General features: G+C 39.1%; 1 protein-coding gene across 7 annotated transcripts in view; it reads left to right on the top strand.

Moving 5' to 3' along the window:
* The window catches only part of LOC106084024 (hornerin), a 120,992-nt gene extending 99,961 nt beyond the window's left edge, over positions 1-21,031 (top strand). For 3 of the 7 annotated variants that reach the window (XM_059365971.1, XM_059365968.1, XM_013247419.2), the window contains 7 exons: positions 13,412-15,695; positions 15,760-16,030; positions 16,087-16,324; positions 16,404-16,644; positions 16,751-17,027; positions 17,106-17,492; positions 17,563-21,031. In XM_059365971.1, coding sequence (XP_059221954.1) covers positions 13,412-15,695; positions 15,760-16,030; positions 16,087-16,324; positions 16,404-16,644; positions 16,751-17,027; positions 17,106-17,492; positions 17,563-20,368 — 6,504 coding nt within the window. In that variant the 3' untranslated portion in view covers positions 20,369-21,031. Of the gene's footprint in view, positions 1-13,411; positions 15,696-15,756; positions 16,031-16,086; positions 16,325-16,403; positions 16,645-16,750; positions 17,028-17,105; positions 17,493-17,562 lie in introns of all 7 variants that reach the window. The other 4 variants (XM_059365969.1, XM_059365970.1, XM_059365967.1 and 1 more) reach the window with 2 other exon arrangements.
* The last annotated feature ends 3,833 nt before the right edge of the window (positions 21,032-24,864 follow it).

The following is a 24,864-nucleotide window of genomic DNA, read 5'->3' as shown; positions in this document are numbered from 1 at the left end:
TCCGGTAAGACTGACAGACAATTTGTGAATGAACCAATCGACTGGGTATAATTCAACGTGCGGGCGGTAAAGTAGGGAACTCAGACAATTTAAACCGTAGCTGCAATTTTAGCCGCAGACAATCAGCGAAATCCAGTGTAGTCACGGTGAAAGGCCGGCCGGCGAGTTATTGGCGCTTTAAATGAACTTGCTCACCTATGGAGTTTGAGGAGAATCGCAACCTCCGCATACAAATCTGACTACAACAACAACATTACAGTGGGCTACATATTCTTAGTAACTCGTATTGTGGACAGCCACTATAAATTAATCAAACGGATACGGATATTAGAAGTACATACTTACTCATTTGTTCCATTATTTGTCCAATATTCTTCCTCCTTCATTTGACATCTAGTCCTTGTCAACTTTATCTTTCTATCGTAGCTTTGGTTCCTTTTAGGACAACATACATACATGTTTGACGAAGTTTAACTCCGCCAATGGCGTCATACAGCTTGCGGTATACGACGCAGATATTATCCAAAAGTCTTACTCTCAGTAATGTCTTAAACTGCCTTGTCTCATTTTCCAAATATCCATGCTTCGACCTTATAACAACACGAATAGTATCTTGTCTTTTTAATCCAAAGTAGCATCTACAGTATTACCTCGGTTTTCATTGTCTAGGTTAGGTAAGATTGGCAGTCCTTTACAGACTCATTTAGACAAATTTAGGTCCATTATGATATCACAGTAGCGACATACCAAGGCTTCTGGCGGGAATCGAACGCACGACCCCTGCAATGGTAATCCAAGCACGCCGTCAGGGCGCCCATTGGCTCGGCTAACGTTGTTTCAATATACGACGACAAAAAATTTTACCAAATAGAGTCGATTGACGTCGTCTCGGTTGTTTCGAAGCAAAAACCGGCCAGTGTTCTTTTTTTGTTGCTGTTCTCGTTGTTTGTTTGTTTTGTGACTACGGGGAATTCCAATTTTGTTCGATGTGGGTGTCTTGTTATTCTCGTTCATTACTTGTTTTGTGAAGGTCGAGGAATCCCAATTTTTGTACTCGTGTTCAACGAGATAAAAGAAACGAGTTTGTTGGAAATTCATCTTCGATTTGACCGTGGTGAGAATCCTTTTAATATTGTCAACACATAGGTTTTGCCACAAATAACAAGACGACCAATACTAGACATTGGACATAAATATAAAAATATTATTAGTATAAATACGAAGGCCGGGTTGGTTAGAAAAATAGAAAAGTGTTAAGTTTGTGGATACAACATTAAAACGAAAAAATATTTCCAAGTCCATAATCATTAGTCATTCAAGTAAAGTCTTATGCTTGTTCAATGACCGTAATGAAAATCCTACAATATGGAAAACAGTGCTATCAAAGGATGGTTGAACAATTTTAAGAAAGGGCACAACTTTACCACTTTTTTACAGGGAGGTAATGCCCTTATTTAGATGTATATAAATCTTATACCTATAGAGCAATGGCAAATATTTGCAAAGAATATCTTTTTATACCCTCCACCATAGCATGGGGTATACTAATTTCGCCACTGTTTGTAACAGCTCGAAATATGCGTCTAAGAACCCATAAAGTGTATATATTCTTGATCGTTACCACATTTTAATTCGATCTAGCCATATCTGTGTGTCTGTCGAAATCACGCAAACTTTTAAAGGTGTATAGCTAGGCGCTTGACATTTTGTACAAATATTTTTTTGTAGGTGGGTTGAGATTATAAATAGGCCAAATAGGTCCATGTTTTGATATAGCTGCATTAAAACCCGATCTTGGGTCTTGACTTATTGAGCTTCGAAAGGGCGCATTTCTTATCCGATTTGGCTGAAATTTTGTACATGGTGTCTACTGCCTAAATTTACTATCGGACGTTACCTGGTAATGGGAACATTTCCCGGTCTTCCTTCCAAAGATGTTCTCTATCTATCTTGGCATTTAAATTTTCTAAGGCGATTGCTTGCCCATACGTTCCCTCTAGGCGTTGTAGGTTATATCCTTTGTCTTTTCGTCCATGTCTTCTGTCGAAACATGGACACAGATAATAGTGAGGTAAAAAAGCCATAAGGTTTTTATGCGGATTGTGTCTTTAAAAACATGTGGATTTCGCGCCAAATTGTAGCTCGGTATCTTGTGCAGTGGTGTTATAGACAGCCACTCTAGGGAGGCCAGTATCCACAAATGTGGCTACGAGGAGAAAATAAGCTTTGCGTAGACTTCTACGTGTTAAGGTCTCTCAGCACCAATGCTTGGTATTCCAAGTTACCTCATATCTATAGGTCGAATATGGATTGCAACTCATATATAGTTGGCTAGCTAGAAAATAAAACAATTAAAAAAAATTGGTACACAGTTGGGCATTTTTGGCAAATTTTTAAAATTCAAAGTTTTCAACTTAGTCAATTTAAAAAAAAAGTATGAAATTCAATAGAGAAATGGAAATTTCTATAACAAATTTGACCGTGAGAAGAGAAAAAGAACACCCGCAGTAGACATCAGATGGTGACCGTCGATCTAAATACATAAAACTGCAGAGAACATGATGGCCATTGGTTATTTAAAGGCGCCAAAGGCACTCAGTATTTATGCAAGAGCTGGTGCCACCCTGTCTCTCACTGAGACTCTCCCATAGGTCGAATATGGATTGCAACTCATATAAAGTTGGGTAGCTAGAACATAAAACAATTAAAAAAAAATTGGTACATAGTTGGGCATTTTTGGCAAATTTTTAAAATTCAAAGTTTTCAACTTAGTCAATTTAAAAAAAGTATGAAATTCAATAGAGAAATGGAAATTTCTATAACAAATTTGCCCGTGAGAAGAGAAAAAGAACACCCGCAGGAGACACAGGCACTCAGTCGAGCATCAAAGGCACTCAGTCTTTATGCAAGAGCGGGTGCCACCCGGTCTCTCATTGAGACTCTCCGCTCAATACCGCTGATTGTTTACGACTGCATTTGCAGCTACTCTCTATGGAGCATTCCACTATCTGCAACATGTGGACGCGCCCGGTAATTCGCAGCTAAGTGTCTCGTGATAACAATGAACACCACACAGATCGGAGCTCAAAGTTCCAACCTGTGTGGTGCTCATAGGAATCACGTGCCGGGAGTTAAAATTAGTAGTCAACAGGTGTCGTTGGTCAAAATGGACCCGATTTAATTAATTCGCTGTGTATATACATATGTACTTCTTATCGAATGTTTTATAGTGGTCCCAAACCAATGAATACAAAACCATCTATGCGTTCAAAATTTTACCTAATCGACTAAAGATATGGCTACAACAACAACCACAACTAATTGTAACTAAAACATAATTGAAAGATGGGACCTATTTGAAATACTGTATCTTTACATATTGTATTTTTTTTTTTTGATGATTGTGTCTTCAATGTAATAAGACATTTAAATTTTATAACAATTCATTCATACTGTCCGTTTATTGTCCAGCTGCAGACCGTAGGGTTATTTGTTTCTATTACAAATAAAAGTACAAGGAACACTTTTTTTTTTAATTTAGACAGAATGTGTGTTTTCTTTGTAATGTATGGTTTTGTGGTGTATTGCATTTAACTGGTTCCCTAGATCGCGATATTTTTTGGTACCACCAAATTCGTCAGTAGGTTTGATACATACCTTTATAAAATATATACTTTTGCATAGATTTAAATAGCTAGAGAAGAAAAATACAAATCCTTTTCCTTAACAATTTTCTTTATTACTTGTAATTTAGTCAAAATATTGAATCCTTTTATTCCTTAGTGGGTTAATTACATACTTTACTTGTGTTTTGCCCATTTCCTTTTGAAATAGACCGTAGTTGTTTCTTTTATACTCACTCTCTGGTGTGTTCAAGCTACATATATTACATGTGTATATGTACTATGTGTGTTGGAATATAGTGTAGGTACATCTAGCATACATATAAAAAGAATCTACTAAGTACGACTGGATGTGGCAAAGACTTGTACGAAAATTTATTATAACCAAATGTAGCAACACATTTTCTAACAAATAATGAAGTTTTTGTTTTACATTTTTCATTTACATTTTCCTATCTCTCCCTTTTTCTTCGTCTTCTTTGTAATTTGGATATAAATGTATGTGTGTGTGTGGTGTATTGTATACTCTTTGCCTAAATACACCTCTTTGTCCTCATGATGATGTCCTCTTCGTTGTCGTTTTCCTTTTCCATCTGCTATGCACACCTTCCTTCTCTCCACCTTCGCTTGCCAATGAACGTTCATCATGGTACTTTGTCGATGGATATGACTACTAAAGTCGGCCCTTTACCTCTGTTTACAAACGGCAACGACGGCGGCGACGACGGCGACGACGACGACGACTTGAAATGAATGAGTTGTGTCTTGTTTTTGTCGTTGGTAGATAGAGTGGGGTGTTTTATGGTTAGGTTCAATACTTTTTTTCTATTTTGTTGAGATATACGAAAACCGTGCAATTGGTGGTACTATAAGATTTGCACATATCTATCGATATATACCGACATTCATCCAATCCTGTGTATGTATGTACATCCATACTTACCATATAGCACACAGGGTAACATAATCATCGTTATCATCATCATCGTCAAGTTTGGATTTTGTATGTTTTTCATTGCATATCTTTTTTTTTGTTTTGTTTTATGTCTCGTATTTGTTGTATTGGTGGTTCTTTGAGTAGAACGAACGTACATACATAAGTAAATTTTTTATAAATTCAACAACGTGTGGCATACACACTCCTCTCCTCACGTCTGAGTTTTCTATATTCCTCTCTTTGCCGATATTATTCCATTTTAATACAGCTCAAGCAGCACTTTGAGATAGATGTGCTATGCTTCCCCGACGTTTATTTGTATATGGGGATGTATGTAGATAGAAATTTATTTGGGTGAGTGTGGCGGATTATGCCATGGACAATAATGACGTTGGGGGAATTTGATGACGATTTGGCGGGCAACGATAATGACGTTGACAGTGTGTATGGTGGTAATAATGATGTGAATGTGAATTTGTTGCTGGAATTAGGGGGTGCAAAATGGATTTTACTCTTATTTTTATTGTTTTTTTCGTCTTTGGTATATTGTTAATGTTCATTATTATTAGTAGTCAGTCACAACCGCCAGCAGCGTTCAGAGATAGGGTAGTAGCAGCCGCCAAGCTCAGCAGCAGCAGCATTTTTGAATGTATTTCTTTTGCACTGAGGGTTTAGCTTATTTTTCGGGTCTGTGTCTCTTGTGTTTAAGTTGGTTTTGCAAATATATCGCGACCACCTTGGTTGTTTTTTACTTGTTGTGTGCCATACTTTGGGTGATTTTTCATTAAAATCTCTTTCGTCCTGCTTTGCCTGTGTTTCGTGGATGTCGACCTAGCTCTGTTCTTATTCGGGGGAAGTTTCTGGCTAAGAGACACTCGGCGACGAGCCAGGCATTAGGTAACTGGGTGGTATGCGCGCCCTCCCCGATTCGATGTCGCAGATGATTGCAAACACCAAATGGCAACGGCAATTTGAGACATTTTCATAGTGAATTTGGTGGGGTTGCGTTGTATACCCCTACCTATGTGCATTTGTATGTAATTACGTTTACAATGAAAACGAACGATGAGAGCTTTCACCCATTTGTTCGTTAAAAATATGGATGATGATCGTGTGTGTTGTGTTTGTGTGTAATTGTAGAATTTGAACATTACCGTTTTTATTTATTCTATTTATGCACACATGTAATTACATACATATGTTTGCAATATATTCTTTCATCTATATTCGCTAGTAGCACCTTTTGTTTTACGTTATGACTGCGTTTGTGTATTACCTTTTCTTCTTGATTAGAGAATGGGGTTAAAAAATTTAAACTTACGTTCTGTAGAATGTATCATTGGATTTGGGCCTGTATAGTTGAAAATACGCACACAGCATTCCAATAAAATTCATTTGTAGAGGATTATCCATTTTGCTTAAATTTATGGGGTTGGTTCTGGGTTAGGTTAGTGTTGCAGTCTAGTTTCTAAATAGATACACTTATATACCATAGTAGCGATAGTTCAAGCCTCTGGTGTTAATCCGAGCACGCTGCGAACTCGGCCCCCATCCCCTCCACCATGAGTGGCAAATTCCGGGGTGAGGCCCAGTATGCACCTCAAGCGTTTTCGTTAAGCGGTTATCCCACTATATGTTCTTGTCTTATGACATGCCACTTTTTATATAAATACAAATTGTCAATTAACATACGATTCATCATTTTTGTTATCACACTAGTACCTATGTTATTTTTGTATGCAAATCCAATTTTGCCCATGAACATTCCACAAAGGAACGGGGGCAAACTTCTCATATATCAGTGAGTGCAGTCCGATTCAAGTTTAAGCTCAATGATAAGGGGCCCCCTTTTAATATCCGAGTCCGAACGCCGTACCGCGACATCTCTTTGGAAAGAAGTTTTTACATAGCATAGTACCTCTCAAATGTTGCCAGCATTAGGAAGGGTAAACCAGCTTTCAAATTTATTTTTCTAATGGTCTCTCCAGGATTCGATCCCAGGCGTTCAGCATCATAGGCGGACATGCTAACCTCTGCGCTACGGTGGCCTCCGTTCTTTTTGTATGACATAACCTAAAAATGTAACAACAGCTCATATTTTTATGCGTAAAAAACGTTACAGTTGTGAGAAAGCACGCCAAATCGTAAATTTCTGAAAACAATTTAATTTGGCGTTGCTTTCATCCGACTGACATTAAAAAAACTGATTTGTTTTTTACGAAAAAAAACTTGTGCTTTTTTTAAATGTAATTGTCTTATGTTAGTTTCATTCGTATCACCTATGTGTGCAACTTTAATGAAATATTTGACATGTCATAAGGCAAGAACATATAGTGTGATAGAGCCTTTAGCAAACACATGCATTCGTTTGGTCAATCTCCCACACTTGATTAAGCCTTTTTTTTTGTAAAAAAATCTATTACCAAAATTTCGTTAGTGGTGTGTACCGCTCTTCACCCTGAAATGTTCTGGTTAAATTAGATTCTAATAATTTTTTAGGGTGTTTCTAAAAACAGCAATTAATCAAATGCATTTTTGGAATTGATTTGCAAATAAAAACGGTACATATGTAGGTATAACAATAATTAGATAATAATGATTATAAATCGGACAAAATTAAAATCGGTGTTTATTGCCATCTTGGCTGTAATCACAAATTTCGCAAAAGGTGCGTACAGGGCTTTGAACCATAATGTAAAAACGTTGCAATTTTACCAGCGTATATGGCAACACCACTGCGATGGGCTAAAACAAAAAAAAAAAAAACAATTGAACACATTTTTGTGCATACAGAAGAAAATAATGCCCATGGCTTGCAAATAATTTGAAAACTATTAGTGTACCCGCAAGTGATAATTTTTGTTCTTTTTTTCTGCATAGACTCCAGCACGATTCTCTTTTTTCAGAGCATGCTATTAATAGTCTGCCAGGAGTAATTGACTAGATAAATATTTAACGTCTGATAGTGGGATGAATTTTCGTCCTTTGACCGAAATTAAAAAAAAATGTTATAACTTGCGATATCGATCCATTTTTCGATATAGCCGCCATATAGACCGGCACGACAAGACAGAGAAGAAGACCGGCAGATTAGAAAGCAACTAGGAAATATAAGTGCTCCTTGAAAAATGCTCCTTTAATGAGCTCAATACTCTATATCGGGAGATCGGTCTATATGGCAGCTATATACATATATGGTCCGATCTGGACCACATTTGACAGGAATAGGTAGGGGTCTACCGGAACACTCTGTGCCAAATTTCATCGTATTCGAGTAATAAATGCATATTTTATGGTATCAATACCCTATATCAGGAGATCGGTCGGTCGGTCTATAGGGCAGCTATATACAAATATAGAATAAGTCCATTGTTACGCGTGCTGTGTGGAATATGTTCACGGACTTGTTGAAACCACTTGTCATGCAAGTCAAGCTCTTGCATTTTTTTCTGGATTCATTGATAGCTCTTGCAATGCTTCTGGCTAATCTTCGCTCCATAATCGACAATTCTGCTTATTTATGTACTAATTGAGCCAAAAATTAGCTTTGTCGCTGAATACAATGAAGTGCGCGACGAACTTTCTCAACAGAGCACGCATTTTGATAAAAAATTTCAATAATTTGCAAGCATTGTTTGTGTGTAGACGATTCAGGTTTAAATTATAGACCGAACTGAAGATGTTTGACAATGAAACAAAAAACGAAACGTGCGTGAGCTGTTTAAAACAGTGTTGCCAATAAGAGCTAAAAAATCACTCTTTGTAACTAATCCCTTGCCTCTTCCCTATTGAATTGCTATTGTATTACATAGGTTTAATGCTGGATATACTCTAACTTCTACTCTCACCCGTAAACCTTGAAGAAATACTGAACTCCCTGCGTCCAGCACGGGTTATGTTAAAGGAAACCATTCTCCCTAATTCACTCTCCTACAAACTTAGAAATCATGCAAGTAAAATCGCCTAGCGTGAATCGGGAGTTACTTACATAGTCAATGGAATGGGCATAATTTTATTACTCATTTGTTACCATTGGTTTCTTATTTAAGTTTCACAACAAAAATTAATGGTTAAACAACCGCCTTGGTTCCTTGGTTTTAATAACATTTACGGTCGTAGCTTGCTTGTAGCCTTTGATTACAATGTGGCACAGATCAAAATCCCCTTGTTGATCTAATTTTTTTTTTGGTTCTAACATTTTTCTGTCGGCTGGCCAAAATCATTTTTATCGTAATTTTTATTCTCCTCTTTGTTCACTCTTTTTCCATGCATTCGTTAAGAATGAATAGTAAAATGTCATTTACGAGGCTAATTTATATACCAACAAATATCTATCCATGTATTATTGCACACTTTTAGGTGGATATGAAAGTTGGATATTAGGGTATACCGAAATAAATATAGCAGGTAAATTTTGAATTTTTTCACTTATGTTTTGAGTTTTGCAAAAATTTGAATGTCAAAAGCTGGTGGTGATTGTTTTCTATAATTTTAAAATTATGTTTCATCCGATATTCAGGACATAAACAGCAAGAATGATACAATTACTGTAATATTGATGAAATACTGCAAAAATGCATTTATTTTAAGAAGACAAGTTATAAAACAAATTGTATTTCTAAAACCAATACGACATTTGAGTTTCGCCTTGTGTCAATCGAGGAATGGTCGACTGGCAGCTGCTTTTTGTTTACCAATTGCTGCGTTTTATAAGGTGTGTACGCGTACTTTTTTCCAGTAACCATTTGCCAGTTAATATTTGCAGGAGAGTTAGAAATTTCTCCTGGTCAAAAAAACTTTAGCATTCATTTTTAAGCTCTCATTTACAAAATTACGGACATGTTCCAATCAGGGTTGTACTTAATAAGATCTTAAGATATATCTTAGGTCGTGAGCTGGTTCATGTATATCAGTGGGCTTGCGTTTAAGACAAAGGCAACAGCATTAAAGCAGAGATGATTAATGCCTATTTCGTGAAAAAATATATGTACATGTACAGTTATTTGAAGCGAAATTTCTATTTTTGCAGCTACATGTCACTGCTATCTTGCTCAGAACTCAGTAACACTTTTGCGAAATGTGTTCGCATTATTTTCGCCATCATTTTTTTATAGTGCGTTTAAGTAGTTGTTCGGGCGAAAAGTCTAGCTCAGTACTAAGCTTATCTTGTACTACGTACATACATAAATATGAAGACAACCTAATCGAAAATCTTTCGTTTATATCTCTATCGCCACGAGCTTAACGATGAAATTTTTTTTTGCAGTGGAAAAATAATCGTTTTACTGATTTCTGAGGAAATTTGACAATTTTGTACTTAGAAAGCTCAACCCATTTAAATAAATATTCTAGAAATAGCAATGCATGAAACTTTCGAAAATTTACGTACGCTAATATTATTTTCCATAACTGTTGAACTGATATAATGACCAGTTCATAGGTATTTACGTTTACCCACATCCAGGGGATGAAAAACATAGTATGCTTGGGTAAAATATAAAGGTCATATATTATTACAATAATAATTTTTTTTTTCCAGCAAACTAAATAAATAATTGTCCTACTATTATACAAATGCGACAAATTATCGATTTTCTTTCTTATATTCTGGGGGTGTGGGGTTTTGTCATTAGAATTGGCATTTGTTTGTATGGTGCATGTATTTAGTTTTTCTGTAATTGAATATTGCTACGTAGAAGAAATAATTTGATTGAAGGCAAGAGCTTTATTTCGAAATAGGCATGACTGGCACTTGTATTTTTTTATCATGTATACTGGAAAGTAGGGCAATGGGGAAGGTATAATTATTATTATTTTTTTTTTTTTTAATTTTGTAATTTAATGCATAATTTCACCCAAAAGTGGACCTAATTCCTTGCTCCTTAAATTTGTACTCATCCTATCTGTTAAATTACTAACATTTAAAAATATCCCCTTAACATTTTATCAAGCAAATGGTGAAGATAATTGTAATGTACTGTACTGTAGAGTGTATCACCCGATTTGGGCCTGTTTAGTTTAAACCATACGCAAACTGCATTCCATTTAACTATATTTCCAACATGGAAATTATAAAAGTGAGTTGTACCACAGTACTGACCAGCCACACAGGCTGGAACATTGAGTTCCAATCTGTGTGGTGTTAATTGCTGTCATGAGATGCTTAGCTGTGAGCTACCGGGCGCGTCCACAGGTTGCGGATAGTAGAATGCTCCATACGGAGTAGTTGCAATGGCAGTTGGGGACAATTAGCGGTATCGAGCGGAGAGTCTCAGTGAGAGGCCGGGTAGCACTGGCTTTTGCACAAATACTGAGTGCCTATGATGCTCGATATGACAAGGCGAGTTTTCGACGCCTTTAAATAACCAATGGCCACCTTGTTCCCGTGGCGATCGTTCCTTTGGACCGGAACGAGCTTGCTCACACAGGAGCTTGACAAGGATCGCCACTTACACATGAAAATATGGCTACAACAACAACAATCACAGTACTGACAGATGAAATCCTCTAGTGGGAATCAAATCACTGGTATTTCGAGCTCCCTAGCAACTCAGTTACTGGGGTGCTCTTATTCTCAAATATAAATGTTTTCTACAAACAAAAGACGGCCACTTGTTAGACAGTAGCGCACTTCTCACGTGTCAACAACATTCAGCTATACAACATATTGGCAATTTTACAGTTAGTTTGTTTGCGTGTAGATATGGCAACATCAGTGCTATTCGACATTGTCGTTGCCATAAGAATTAAACTTTCGATTTCATTTAGATTTATGATTGAAATACTGTATCTTTACAAATTGTCTACCTTTAGTTATACAAAGACACAATATGAAAAGATAGTGTATATCAAACAAGTAAAAGCGTGCTAAGTTTGGTCCAATCTCTTATACCCTCCATCATGGATCGCATTTGTCAAGTACTTTGAATGAATATTTCAAATAGAAAAACACCACTTCCGAAATTTCAGTCAAATCGAGTAATAATTGCGCCCTCCAGAGGCTCAAAATGTCAAGCTGGGAGATCGGTTTATATGACAGCTATATCAGGTTATATACCGATTTAGACCATATTTGAAACAATTGTTGGAAGTCATACCAAAACGACATATGCAAAATTTCAACAATATTGGATAAGATTTGCGCCCTTTCAAAGTCGAAGTAAATGTGGATTGATTTAGACCATACTTGACAAAGTTGTTGCAAGTTGCACTTCATGCAAAATTTCGGCCAAATTGGATAAGAATTGCGCCCTCTAGAAGCTAAAAGTCAAATCGGGAGATCGGTTTATATGGCGGCTATATCAGGTAATGGAAATGGATTGATTTGAACCATACTTGGCACATTTATTGGGAGTCATACCATAACACTTCGTGCTAAATTTCAGCCAAATTGGACAAAATTGCGCCCTCTAAAAGCTCAAGAAATCAAGACTTCAAATCCGTCTATATGACAGCTATATCAAAACATGAACCGATATGGGTCTAGCTTTACTCCTTCGAAAGTAAGCGTGCTTTCGACAGACGGACGGACGGACATGGCTAGACCGAATTAAAATGTCACGACGATCAAGAATATATATACTTAATGGGGTCTTAGATGAATATTTCCAGGTGTTACAAACGGAATAACGAAATTAGTATACCCTCTATCTATGGTGGAGAGTCCCACCTTTCAGTTATATTTTAGTAACATGTAGTTATCAACCGTTGTCGTTGGGACATTTTTTTGTGATTTTCCTAAAATTGGATATTTAAAATACATTTTTGCATCGGTGAGCCCTTAGAAAATATTTTTATCGATTTAATAATTCAGTAGAAATGGGTTTCTACCAGGTAAATATCCAATGCTTGGGTATTTATTGGGTAAATACCCAATACATACCTTTTAGTATTTATAAATTTTCAGATATTTTGGTAATTGAAATCATTTTTCAAACAATTTTTGATGATTTCGTATTCATTGAATATAAATCTGACCTTCTGAACTCAAACAATTGAAATTTATACACTGATCTCCAGATTTAAAGTCTTGAGGCAATCAATTGGTAATTTTTCATCCGATTTCGATGAAATTTGGCACAGTGAGTTTTGGTATACCCTTACCCATTCTTGTTAAATGTAGTCCAGATCGGACTATATTTGGAAATTTGATTTTGATGAAATTTGAAACAATGCGTTTTGGTATCTCACTACACTTTTGTGTTGAATATCGTACAGATCGGACGATATTTGGATATACAGAGCGATCTCAATATATAGGGTATTGAGCCCATTATATGAGCATTTTTCATGTATGTATGACCATGCGCAATCAAAGACATAAATAATGTAAAGATAGTGTATATCATTTGCGATTTTTGGAGAAAAAGACACCCAATCTTTTTTTTTTAACGATTTTCCTAAAATTTTATATTTTAAGTGGAATTTTGCCTCAGTGTGCCCTTAATTAATATATTTATTGATTAAATTAATCCGCACATGCACTATGCTAGGATATATGTACTTTTTATATAATATGTGATAGTGGTCCCATTCCAATAAATGCAATGCCATCTATGCGCGTTCAAAATTATCCCTGATCGACAAATTCAAAAGATACGTTGCTTTATGTATTGTATGCCCTGAATTGGTATTGGCAACTCGTATCGATCTTACGTCTGTTACAATAACCACACTTAATCTAACCGCAATGTTAGTGTTGCCGCTCTTTTGAAACGAAGTTATATACGTACATTAAAATTGGTTTCTGCTACATTTTATATTACATTTTGTTATAAATTTATAAAATTTAGCTGCCGCTTATTCATATAATAAAACATAACCCATCAACATGTTTTTTTTTTTCTTACAGAAAATGGAACGCCAGGGCAAAATGGAAATGGTTGCCAAAGAGCGTGAAATGCAACGTTTGCAGTGTATACCTAAAAAATGGAACCGACGTGAAGAATATGAATTTTTACGTGTTCTGACTGGTTATGGCATAGATTTACTTCCTCCCTCAGCCTTAACGCCGGGCTCAACTAATCTTGTTCCCGATTGGACCAAATTCAAACAAATGGCCCACTTAGAAAGAAAGAGCGATGAGACGCTCAATGATTACTACAAAGTTTTTATAACCATGTGTAAGCGACAAGCTGGCGTTAAACTATCGGAAAATGAGAAGGGCCTGGAGGGTATCATTGAGGATATCAGTGAGGATCATGCCAAATTAATTCTAGATCGTTTGGAGTTACTCTCCAAACTGAGAGAAATTGCCAAGCATCCGCAATTGGAGGAGAGATTAAAGCTATGTATGGTCAATGCTGACACGCCCGATTGGTGGGAGCCGGGAAAGCATGACAAAGAACTATTGGCAGCAGTGCTCAAACATGGCCTGTATCGTTCTGAGACATTTATATTTAATGATCATTCATTTTCCTTTGCCGATTCCGAAAAGCGTTTCATTCGAGAACTGGAAGCTCAAATACAATGCTCTATAAAACTCGAGGCATTAAATGCTGAGAAAATATCGGCAACCACTACAACCTCCACTGCTGCCTCGTCACAAATTAAGGACGAAATTATTGATTTGGATGAGGAGCTCTTGACCAAGAGCAGCCTTATCAAAAAGGAAAATTATTCTCCTCTTAAGGCAGAAGTGAAGAGTGAAACAAATGACATCAAGTCAGAAGACTTGAAAAAGGAGAAAACCGATGATGTTCCAGAGGACAAGGAGGAGAAGTTCCAAGACTTGTCTACCAAGAATGACATAAAAGAAGATATTGAGTGTCAAGATCTAACAAAAGATGATGATGATGACGATGAGCCTTTATCCTTGGAAAAGAACAAAGATAATTCCAAAGTGTTGGAAAATATCGAAATGGAAACAGATGAAGCACCAAAGAAGAAAAAGAAATCGTCCAAGGATCTTAAGGAGGAAATGTCTGCTGGTGAGGCGAGCGACGATCTGGAGGAAGACTTATCGAGATCTAAAAACGAAAAATTGGAAAAGGAGAAATCTAAAGATGATAGCAAACCAACAAACGAAACAGAGGAGAACAAGTCACAGAAAGAAGACGAGGATGATGTTAAGACGGAAGAAGCTGATAAAAAGGACCTGGATACGACAGAGGAAGAGAATGTCAAAACAGGGGACGATGAGGACAAGTCCAAAACCGCTGCCACAGATGCCGAAGAGGTTAAGAAAAAAACTTCCAAAGAAGATCACAAGAAATCCTCAAACGAAGAGGAGATCTTGGATTTGGCCACCGCTACAAGTGGTTCCAATCCAGATCCTGACGATGAAGAAGTAATGAAGGAGAAGGAAAAGGCTGTCGAAGAAGAGTGCAATAAACAGGCTGCTGAGCTTAAAGCCCGTTTCCCCGACTTGGAAGTTATACAACCGGGAGCTGCTAAGCAAAAATTGGAGAAACCAAAATTGGAAATGTGTATGATTAGATGGTTCAAAGATTTCGCTTTGGAAAGACGTGTTTGCCACATTGTGACCTGTGTTGAAACCGGAAAGTGGCCTGTAGATAAGGAGTATTCAGCGTTGGCCGGATGTAAAGGCATTGAGCTGAACATTGGTCTCCATGAAGCCATACCTCATCTGAGTGTTGCCGTTGAGAAACGCTCCACCACTCCCGACGTTATTACGATCACCACCGATCAAGGTGTTACCAAACATTTGCCCACGGCGCAGGTACAGCAACAAGCAGCTGCTGCTATTACAGCAGCTCCTCCTGCACCATCTCCCATACCTATTGCCCCTGTAAATACAACCCCTATTGCAACACCTAAAATGCCTACTCCGGCGGCGCCACCACCTCCCAGTGTGTCTTCAGTATCTGCAGCAGCAGCAGCGGCTGCCGCGGCCGCTGGTCTCAGTGGCCTAGATGCCAATAGCTTAAATGCCGCTATGGCTGCAGCCGTGGCTGCTGCAGGTGGAAATGCGAGTGCCCTTAGCGCTCTATTGCCCGGTATGTCCTTGACGGCATTGTCTGGTCTTACCATACCTAATACTGGCAACAATGCACCAGCACCCAGTACCAACACCACTACCACAAACTCGGGCAAAAAACGCAAACGTCACATAGCCATAGATGTGGAGACAGAGCGTGCCAAACTTCATGCTTTACTCAATAATTCACAATCATGTAAGTACATTTTTTTATTTTAAGTGTCTGAGATCATTTTCTATCATGCTCTCTAAATTAGTAGCAGCTAAAGATTGGGAAACCGAGATTGCCAATATGGCAGCTGCTGCTTCTGGTGCTAGCGGCGGGGGTGGAGGGTCATCGTCAAGGCGTTCATCGTCAGCTGCTTCACCAGCGCCAAATTCTTCGTTGGCCTCGGCTTTACAGCCTCCTCCGGCGCATCAGCATGCACCTTTGAGCCGTCAATCATCTGGCCAGTTCAACAAACCGGCAGTACCGCCATTGAAAACACCCCCACCTTCGTCTATGGGAGGAGCTATGGACTTATCCTCTAGGTAAGCACAAATATATTTAAACTCCATTCATCCATTTAACATTCTTCTAATTATAGTTTGCCCAAAATGAATATGGCTGACATTATGAAGTCCGCTTCGGCGGGGGCCATAGATTTAAGCGAAGTTCAAGATTTTTCAATGGGCTCTAAGAAGTCATCTTCATCGTCTTCTTCGACTTCTCAAGCTTCCGCTTCTAGTATACATGCTGCCTTAAGTTCAGCGTTTCCTTCCATGGCCAGCAAAGGCGGCAAATTGGATGACACTCTCAATAAACTCATGAAGAAGAACAATTGCGTAAGTCGTCTTCTTGTCATGTCTAGCAGAATTTATATTTTAGCAATTAATTTCAACTTGTATTTCCGGCAATTTCTAGACCATTGAAGAACCTGTCGTTGGCAAAGAAAAGAAACGCAAGAAGTTGGACGAAATTGTTTTAGGTCTTTCGGCGGCCAAGGAACAGAAGACTTTCCCCGATCCCTCTTTGCCTTCGTCGAAGAAACCTCAGATACCTCCTAGTGTATCGGTGACTCCGGCCAATGTTCCATCCTCGTTGGCCTCACAGCAACAACAAAATCAAAAACCATTTACAATCACTGTCACGACAGTGCCCGGAAGTGAGTTTGAGTCTCTGAGCTTTGCAATTACATTAAGTCGTATCGTACATCTGTTATGTTGGTTAACTAAAACGATTTGTTTTCCATTCACAATTATGTTTTTTAGAGGGAAAGAGTGGTTCTCAGTCCAGCAGTTCACAACAGTCATCCGCATCGGCAACCGCGAATTCATCGAATTCAGGCCTATCAGCTTTACAAAATATGGCCGGTATGGGCAGTTTATCAGCAAAGGATAGTTTGAGTGCCTTTTTGTCTCAAACTATGGCTACGGATCCCCAGACTTTCATTAAGCAACAGCAGAAGATGATGCAATGTTTGCCATCAGCCCAGCGTAAACTGTACGAAAGTATGTTAGCTGATATGGAGCAAGCCATGAAACTAAAGTATGTCACTTGACAGCTAAGAGCAAGAAAAATAGTTAACAAAAAAAATAAATAATTTTTTCTACTCTTTTGTTGTAGCACAAAATATGGAGGACCTATGGATACCAAAGTCGACAAATGGCTGACGGACATGAGTGCACCATTAAGCATGGATTACACGGGTAGTAGTAGTAGTAACACACCCTCGACAAGTTCCAGTGGAAGAAGATCAAATCGTCAACAATCGTCCACGCCCGCACAACAATCGTTATCGGCTTCACAGATGTCTTCGTCTAAATCGTCTGCGGCTCAATCCCACGGTCAATCTGCGGCTGCCCAACAACAACAGCATCAGCAACAACAACAGTCAATGGGAGGACCACCGCCAGGTTTGACTGGAGATGAACCTGTACCAGTGATAAATAAACAAACAGGCAAACGTTTAGCCGGCAACAAGGCTCCACAACTGAAGAGGTTGATGCAATGGTAAGAGCCCTGAGTTATTTTCTGCAATCTTTGTATGTTCTTATCATGTTTTTTTTTTGTTTGTTTTTAGGCTAACTGAAAATCCCAACTACGAAGTCGACCCCAAGTGGTTAGAACAAATGCAGAATCCTATGTCAGCACCCTCGCCCAAACCTATGGAATCAAGCTATTCCAATTCAAGCAAAGGACACACTGGAAGACCTTCCTCCACGTCTAGTAATGCTTCGTCCAGCAGTCACTCCAATTCGCAACAGCAATCATCGCAGTCGCAATCGTCATCCAGTTCATCGAAAAAATCTTCAAGGCAAACGGCAATGGATCAAGCAAATGCAGCCATGCAGTTCGGCTCATTGGCTGGACTGAATCCCAGTCTATTGGCCAGCTTACCCGGTCTCGGCTCATTTGATCCCAAGAATCCTTTGTCCGCGTTTGATCCAAAGAATCCTCTACTGTCAATGCCTTTTGCTGGCATGCCTGGTATGGGCAACATACCGGGATTGGGAAATTTGAACAACATGAACTTGTTTGCTAGCTTAGCAGGCATGGGTGGTCTGGGCAATTTGTCTGGCATGGATGCCCAATCATTGGCCACACTTATGGCAGCAGCTGGACCTGCTTTGAGTGGCTTGGGTGGCATGCCCGGTTCGTCATCTTCGACGAGTGGCTCGAACAGTAAGAGCTCTGGACAGGGTTCTGGCTCATCAAATGTCAACAAGAAGCCCACTAAAGCCGAACTGCTACAACAAAATGCGGCTGCTGCCGCTGTTGCTGCAGCTGCTTTAGGTGCATCGGCATTATCGACCGGCAATTCTGGTTCAGGATCGAACTCAAAGAACTCGGGGCCAAGTGCTTCACAGCTAGCTGCTGGTTTTCCATTTTTATTTGGCAATCCTTCGCTATTGTATCCCCCTATGGGTATGGGTGGTTTGAACCCCTACTCTTTGGGTTCTGCTGGATTGGGTTCGACTGGCTTAGGCGCTGCCTATGATCAGTTGGCTCAACAATATCTAATGAATGGCGCATCTTCGGCTGGCTCAACTTCCACCACACAAACAAAAGCTCATCAGTCCCAATCGAAATCGTCCAACTCAAGGTCCTCCTCATCGTCTTCTAATGCCGCCTCATCTGCAGCACAAGCTGCAAACCTTATGAATGCTATGGCTGCAAGTATGGCTGGTTCGTCTAACACAGGGTCGAATAGTTCACAAAGTACTTCATCTAGAGGTAGACAATCGTCAGCCAGTCGAGCTGCTGCAGCACAGGCTTCAGCAGAGATGGCTCAATTGTCAAACTTTTTAATGCCTGCAGATGCTCAGTTATTAGAATCGTTCTCCCGTGTGGCGAACATGGACTTGGCTCAGGCCACTCGCCTAATGAACTCGCTCGGTATGCCACCCATATCGGGTGCCAGCACACCTTCCTCATCCACGATAAGCGAAAAGAGATCATCATCGTCGAATTCATCGGCGAATGCGGCAGCCGTTGCGGCTCAGCAGGCTGCAAAGGAGCAGCAGAAACTAATGGAATGTTTGGCCAGAGGCCAGTTGCCAACAGATTTGGCCACTCTGCAAGCTTTATCGCAGGGTAAATTGCCACCATCGATGACGGGTGGATCCACGGGATCATCATCCTCATCCAATACTAACTCTTCTTCCAACAACTCATCCAGTAAGAGTGCAAAAGCAGCTGCTGCTGCTGCAGCCGCTGCGGCAGCAGCTTTGCCTCAAATACCTGGAATGCCTGCTGAATTTAGTCAAGCATTTTTGGCTGAGATGGCTGCCCAAGCAATGGCTGCCGCAGGTGGTTCATTGCCGCTAACCGGCCCGGGTTCCTTAGCCAGTTTAACGGGCAGTTTGGCCGGTCTGACGGGTGGTGCCTCAACGCAAACCTCATCATCTTCTTCCTCATCATCGAAGAGGCAAAGAGATCAAGATGCATTAGCCAAGGATGCCTTCCAAAAGCAAATGGACTACTATACCAAAACATTGGGCTTGGGATCAGGAATATCATTGATACCCACATCAGCAGCGTCGTCAACACCATCATACTCATCATCCAGCGATGATCATCATAAGTCGAAGAGACAAAGAACTGAAACTTCAACATCCTCGCTTAAAGACGACTTAAATGCTGCTGCTGCATTGGCAGCCGCCGGTTTCCCCATGAACCTCGGTGGTGGCATGACCAGCATAGAAAAGAGTATACGCGGTGGCGGCAGTTCTTCAGCATCATCTTCCTCAGCACAACCTGAAGCCGACAAGGTTACACTGACTCCACTTAACTCTGCGGGAATAGCAGCCAATCTGCCATCACAAACCACTATAACAATAGCCCCACCTATTAGTTCCGGAGCCAGCTCCAGCAGTGAGAGATCTGAACGTAGTGAGTCGAGAATTTCACTGACCATCACCAATGCTGCCGAGGCTGCGAAAATGCCGCCCCCCTATGAAGAAGCTGATGAACTGATAATACAACCAATACTCAAAAAGCCAGCCCAATCTAATCAACAGCAACAAGCAAGTCCATCCACCTCCGCATCCAACTCGTCTGCACAAGCCGCTCAACCCCAACCACCGCCTCCACCCACCTCAACAGCCAATTCAGCTGCCAGTTCGATACACGGTGGTAGCCTGGAAGATTTATCGGCCCACGAATCTGCAAATAACACATCATCGAATAGCGAAGAAACGCGTCGCTCATCCGGCCGTCTTAAACGACCCAGGTCAGGAGCCGACCATTCGCTGGTTGCCGAACAGCCCCCCGAAAAGAGAAGAGAACTACGTTCCACACGACACACACGTCAATCATCCTCGGGCAGTGCGGATAACTCCCTAAATCTCTCCACAAATAGTGAAAATGAGGACAGGACGGAATGAGTTTTAAGGCGTCCGAGGAGGTCATCCATAAATAAATAGTGCAAGTAATGAGTAGGTCGTTCACAGTGGTGACACTTGACAAGATTCTGAGTAGAAAAGCAGAACACCAACCTACCTATTGGTTTAGTAGTAGGAAGTAATAACTGTAAAAATTATGCGACAACCGTAAAATAGTGTGAGAGCGACAGAGGAACAGAGAGAGAGAGAGCTCGATTAAGAAGAAAATGCGAGAGTGCTGCTTAGTAGCAAACAAAGAGAAATTACAATTATAGACAAGAGAGTTTTAGAGTTAGAGAGAGAGCTCTCCCAAATAAAACAAAAGTAAACTGATTTAAAGTGAGTTTAGTTCTAATGTATAAGCTACTATATTATATAATTATTAAATAGTTATTAACTAATTAAAGAACAGAAAACAGAAAAAAGTTTTAAAATTTTTATGCTATAAAACAAACAAACAAACATGATAAAAACCACAAAAAAATATATATTTTTTTTTAATTTTGTAACATATAAGATAATTTTATTTTAAATACTATTATTTTTTTTTTCTTTTTAATTTTTAGTAATTTTACTCATTTTACATACAAGAACACACACACACCTACATTTTAGCAACTTTAAAATAATACCCTAAATAAAACTACACAACAACAACAACAAAAAGATAGTGAGAAGAGTAAATGTTTTGTAAATGTAAGAAGAACTAACTTTTGAAAAAATCAAAAAAAGTTACAAAAAAAATCGTCGTTACATAGATTTGATATATATTTGCAAATAAGTTATACATGTTTGGGACACGATTGCATCGAACGCTCTCTAAAGATTTTCCAATCTGCTGCTGTTTTACATACAAAATAAAGTCTTGAGAGAGTGCAAATGCGATCAGTCACCTTCATGCAAAGGCCTATTGTAAATATATGCAAAAACTTTTTTCTCCGATGTAGAGGGGAGGATGTTGATAACTGTAGTTTAGTGGCCAATTTTTCTCAATACATTTTCACACAATCCATTTACCCCCCAATAAGCTGCTGTGGTTTTTCTATTCTCTATACTCGGTTTGTGTTTGTGTGAAAATTTTGTGATTTTGGCCATTGAATTGAGTGAGATGCTTGCATGACCGACCACCACACATATTACCGTTATCCCCATTCCTCCATTTCTCTAATACAATACTTACAATACATATAAACAATTTTGTATGCTTATGATTATATTTCGTATTTATTCGATTTCCACTTGTAAAATTTTTTAGCCTATAGTTATGATATAAAGTAAACTGCAACTGCAACAACAACAAATATATATGTATCTGTAATAAACAAAAAGCTTATTTTCATATATAACAAATGAAATTAAACACAAAAAAAACGTGGATTTTTTTTAAATTTGATCATACACATGCTATAGACATTCACACCCTTATTCCGGTTGCGGAAGCCGAATTTTTTATTTCGTGGTAATCTGTAACTTACTTGCCGTTAACAGTTTGGTAAACGAAATATATTGTGGTATATAACAAAATTATACAATAGAAGATTCCATACTTATTCGATAAACAGCCATGATGTACTTTAGAGTGCGATTACCTCCTTAAGCAGGGTACTCTATTTTTATACCCACCACCGAAGGATGGGGGTATATTCATTTTTTTCATTCCGTTTGCAACACATATCCATTTGCGACCCTATAAAGTATATATATATTCTTGATCAGCGTACAAATCTAAGACCATCTAGCCATGTCCGTCCGTCTGACCGTCTGTCTGTTGAAACCACGCTACAGTCTTTTAAAAATAGAGATATTGAGCTGAAACTTTGCAAAGATTCTTCTTTTGTCCATAAGCAGGTTAAGTTCGAAGATGAGCTATATCGGACTATATCTTGATATAGCCCCCATATAGACCGATCCGCCGATTTAGGGTCTTAGGCCCATAAAAGCCACATTTATTATCCGATTTTGCTTAAATTTGGGACAGTGAGTTGCGTTAGGCCTTTCAACTTCCTTCGTTAATTTGGCCCATATCGTTCCAGATTTGGATATAGCTGCCATATAGACCGATCTCTCGATTTATGGCGCATTTATAATCCGATTTCTACGAAATTCGGAACAGTGCGTTGTGTTAGGCTCTTCGACATTTTTCTGCAACTCAGCTCAAATCGGTCCGGATTTGGATATAGCTGCCATATAGATCGGTATATCGATTTAAAGTCTTGGCCCCATAAAAGGCGCATTTATACTCCGATTTCACTGAAATTTTACACAGTGACTTATGTTAGGCTTTTCGACATCAGTGTTATATATGGTCTAGATCGGTTTATATTTGAATATGGCTGCCAAAAAGACCCATATTTTGTTATACACAATTGAATAATGGCTTCTACTTATAAGTGTTTGGTCCAAATCGGAACATATTTCGATATAGTTGCTATGGGGAATAAGGTATGCATTTTTTACCTGTTTTTGAAGAAAGATGGTTTCCATATATACCCGAGGTGGTGGGTATCAGAACTTATCGCCTTTTTGCTTGTTGGCTGTGTAAAAATTCATCAAAATATGTTTATTTATTTACATATTTACGTAGAGCTGGCAAACTTTCGATAATCGCAACATTCGATATTTTCAATTGTTTTAATAAATATCGATAGTATCGATACTATCATCAATTTCCCATCACCTATATTCCAAACGAAAATGAGAAGTAAAAGTCAAGAGATCGATTTATATAAAAGCAATATCAATGCACAGACCCCCTAGACCGCGCTAAGTAGGCGTGGGATAAAGTTAAAGTGTTGTGGGTTATCCATGTTCTGCCGACCAGCATTTGAGGGAGGAACACCTCCGTTTTTCTGTCCATAAGACAACATGATGACAGTGGTTCTTATTGGCAATTACATGGGAAAGCGGACTTCTGCAGATTTTGTGAAAATTAGGGGGCAGAATCTGCCAATATCCCTTTGTGCATATATGCCCCGTTCTGACGGACAGCAGGCACAGCAAGTGTCCCTGCCTGAATTTTGCAGCTTTGTATTCATGCAATTCCGTACATAAAATGAAAAGGTGGAGAAACTCTCATCGTCATAGGTTAATCCGGTAAAGTCCACGAAAACAGATATTTAGACCAATCGGGACAATAGGGGACCCAAAAGAAAGTTATTTGGAAGAAAACTACAAATCTGGAATCCAAATTTGGAACCAGAAGATCGCCCCACGATAAAAAATCCCAAAGCGCAGTATAGATCAATTGGAACAATATGGGACACAAAAGGAATTTTGAAGTAGATTACATATCTAATCGGATGGAGGAGGCTACCGTGGCGCAAAGATTGACATGTCCGCCTCAAATGAATTTTAAAGTAGATTACATATTTGATCTGATGGAGGAGGAGGCTACCGTGGCTCAGAGATTGACATGTGACCTTGAACGCCTGGGTAGGAATCCTGGCGAGAACATCAGAATATATTTCCTAGTTCTGGGGACATTTACTAGCTACTATGCCATGTAAAAACTTCTTTCTCAAAGAGGTGTTGTCGCACTGCGTTCGGACTCGGCTATAAAAAAAATGAATCGGACAGCACTCTTTTATATGCTAGAAGTTTGCCCTTGTTCTTTAATGAAATGTTCATGGGCAAATTTGTTGTACAAATCTGATATCAAAATGGGGCCAAGTTTCAGTGGACCCGGACGTAGATCTACACCCATCAGGACTAACATGAAAGATCATTTTAGATTTGACAAACGAACTAATCTGACAAATTTGGAACCAAGAGTCGGGGGCTGCCCAAAAAACTCTAAAACGCCACATTAACTGGTCGAAAATGATAATGAGAGGCCAACGAACAAATCCCATGGATTTTTTATATACTTGGATATTGCTTCCCATGGGTGCTTAGACATAAAAGAGGGAGATAGAGGAGAGATAGGTTTATATCAGGTCTATATCAGGCTATGTAAGTATTGGGCGCAGAATAACTATGAGCACCACACAGGCTCGACCTTTGAGTTCCGATCTGAGTGGTGTTCATTGTTATAACGAGAACCTTAGCTGCTAGCTACGCAAACAACTTCCAGCAAATATTTGCAGAAAAACAGCTGATTTTTGTTTTGGTTGGTTGTTTTTTGCTTGCTTGGAAAACATTTTTTTTTAATAAAAATTGCTGGCAATAATTGTGAGTTATTTTCCTTAGATAAACATCAATTTATTGACCCGAGAGTGAAAAGGCTAGAAGGGGAACCATTTGTATATCCGTGATCGCCGTGCCGCTGGACAGCCATCACAAATTACAGTGGAATTTCATGGCAGCCAGTTGTACGTACCGCATTGGCCCGATGGAGTTTTTCAGTGTACAACACACTGCTACAACAACAACCGTGCACGAAGTTACGAATGACATCTGTGACGCCAAGTCGCGCAAAGCGTTGTTTCAAGACAAAATCTCTACACTGATGTTGAAGAATCTGGATCTGCCTGGAGTCGATTACCTTACAACTGTCCACA

Source organism: Stomoxys calcitrans, chromosome 3, assembly GCF_963082655.1.
Source record: "Stomoxys calcitrans chromosome 3, idStoCalc2.1, whole genome shotgun sequence".
NCBI lineage: Eukaryota > Metazoa > Arthropoda > Insecta > Diptera > Muscidae > Stomoxys > Stomoxys calcitrans.
Note: the sequence above shows the minus strand (reverse complement) of the source record. Positions and strands in the feature narration are given on the sequence as shown.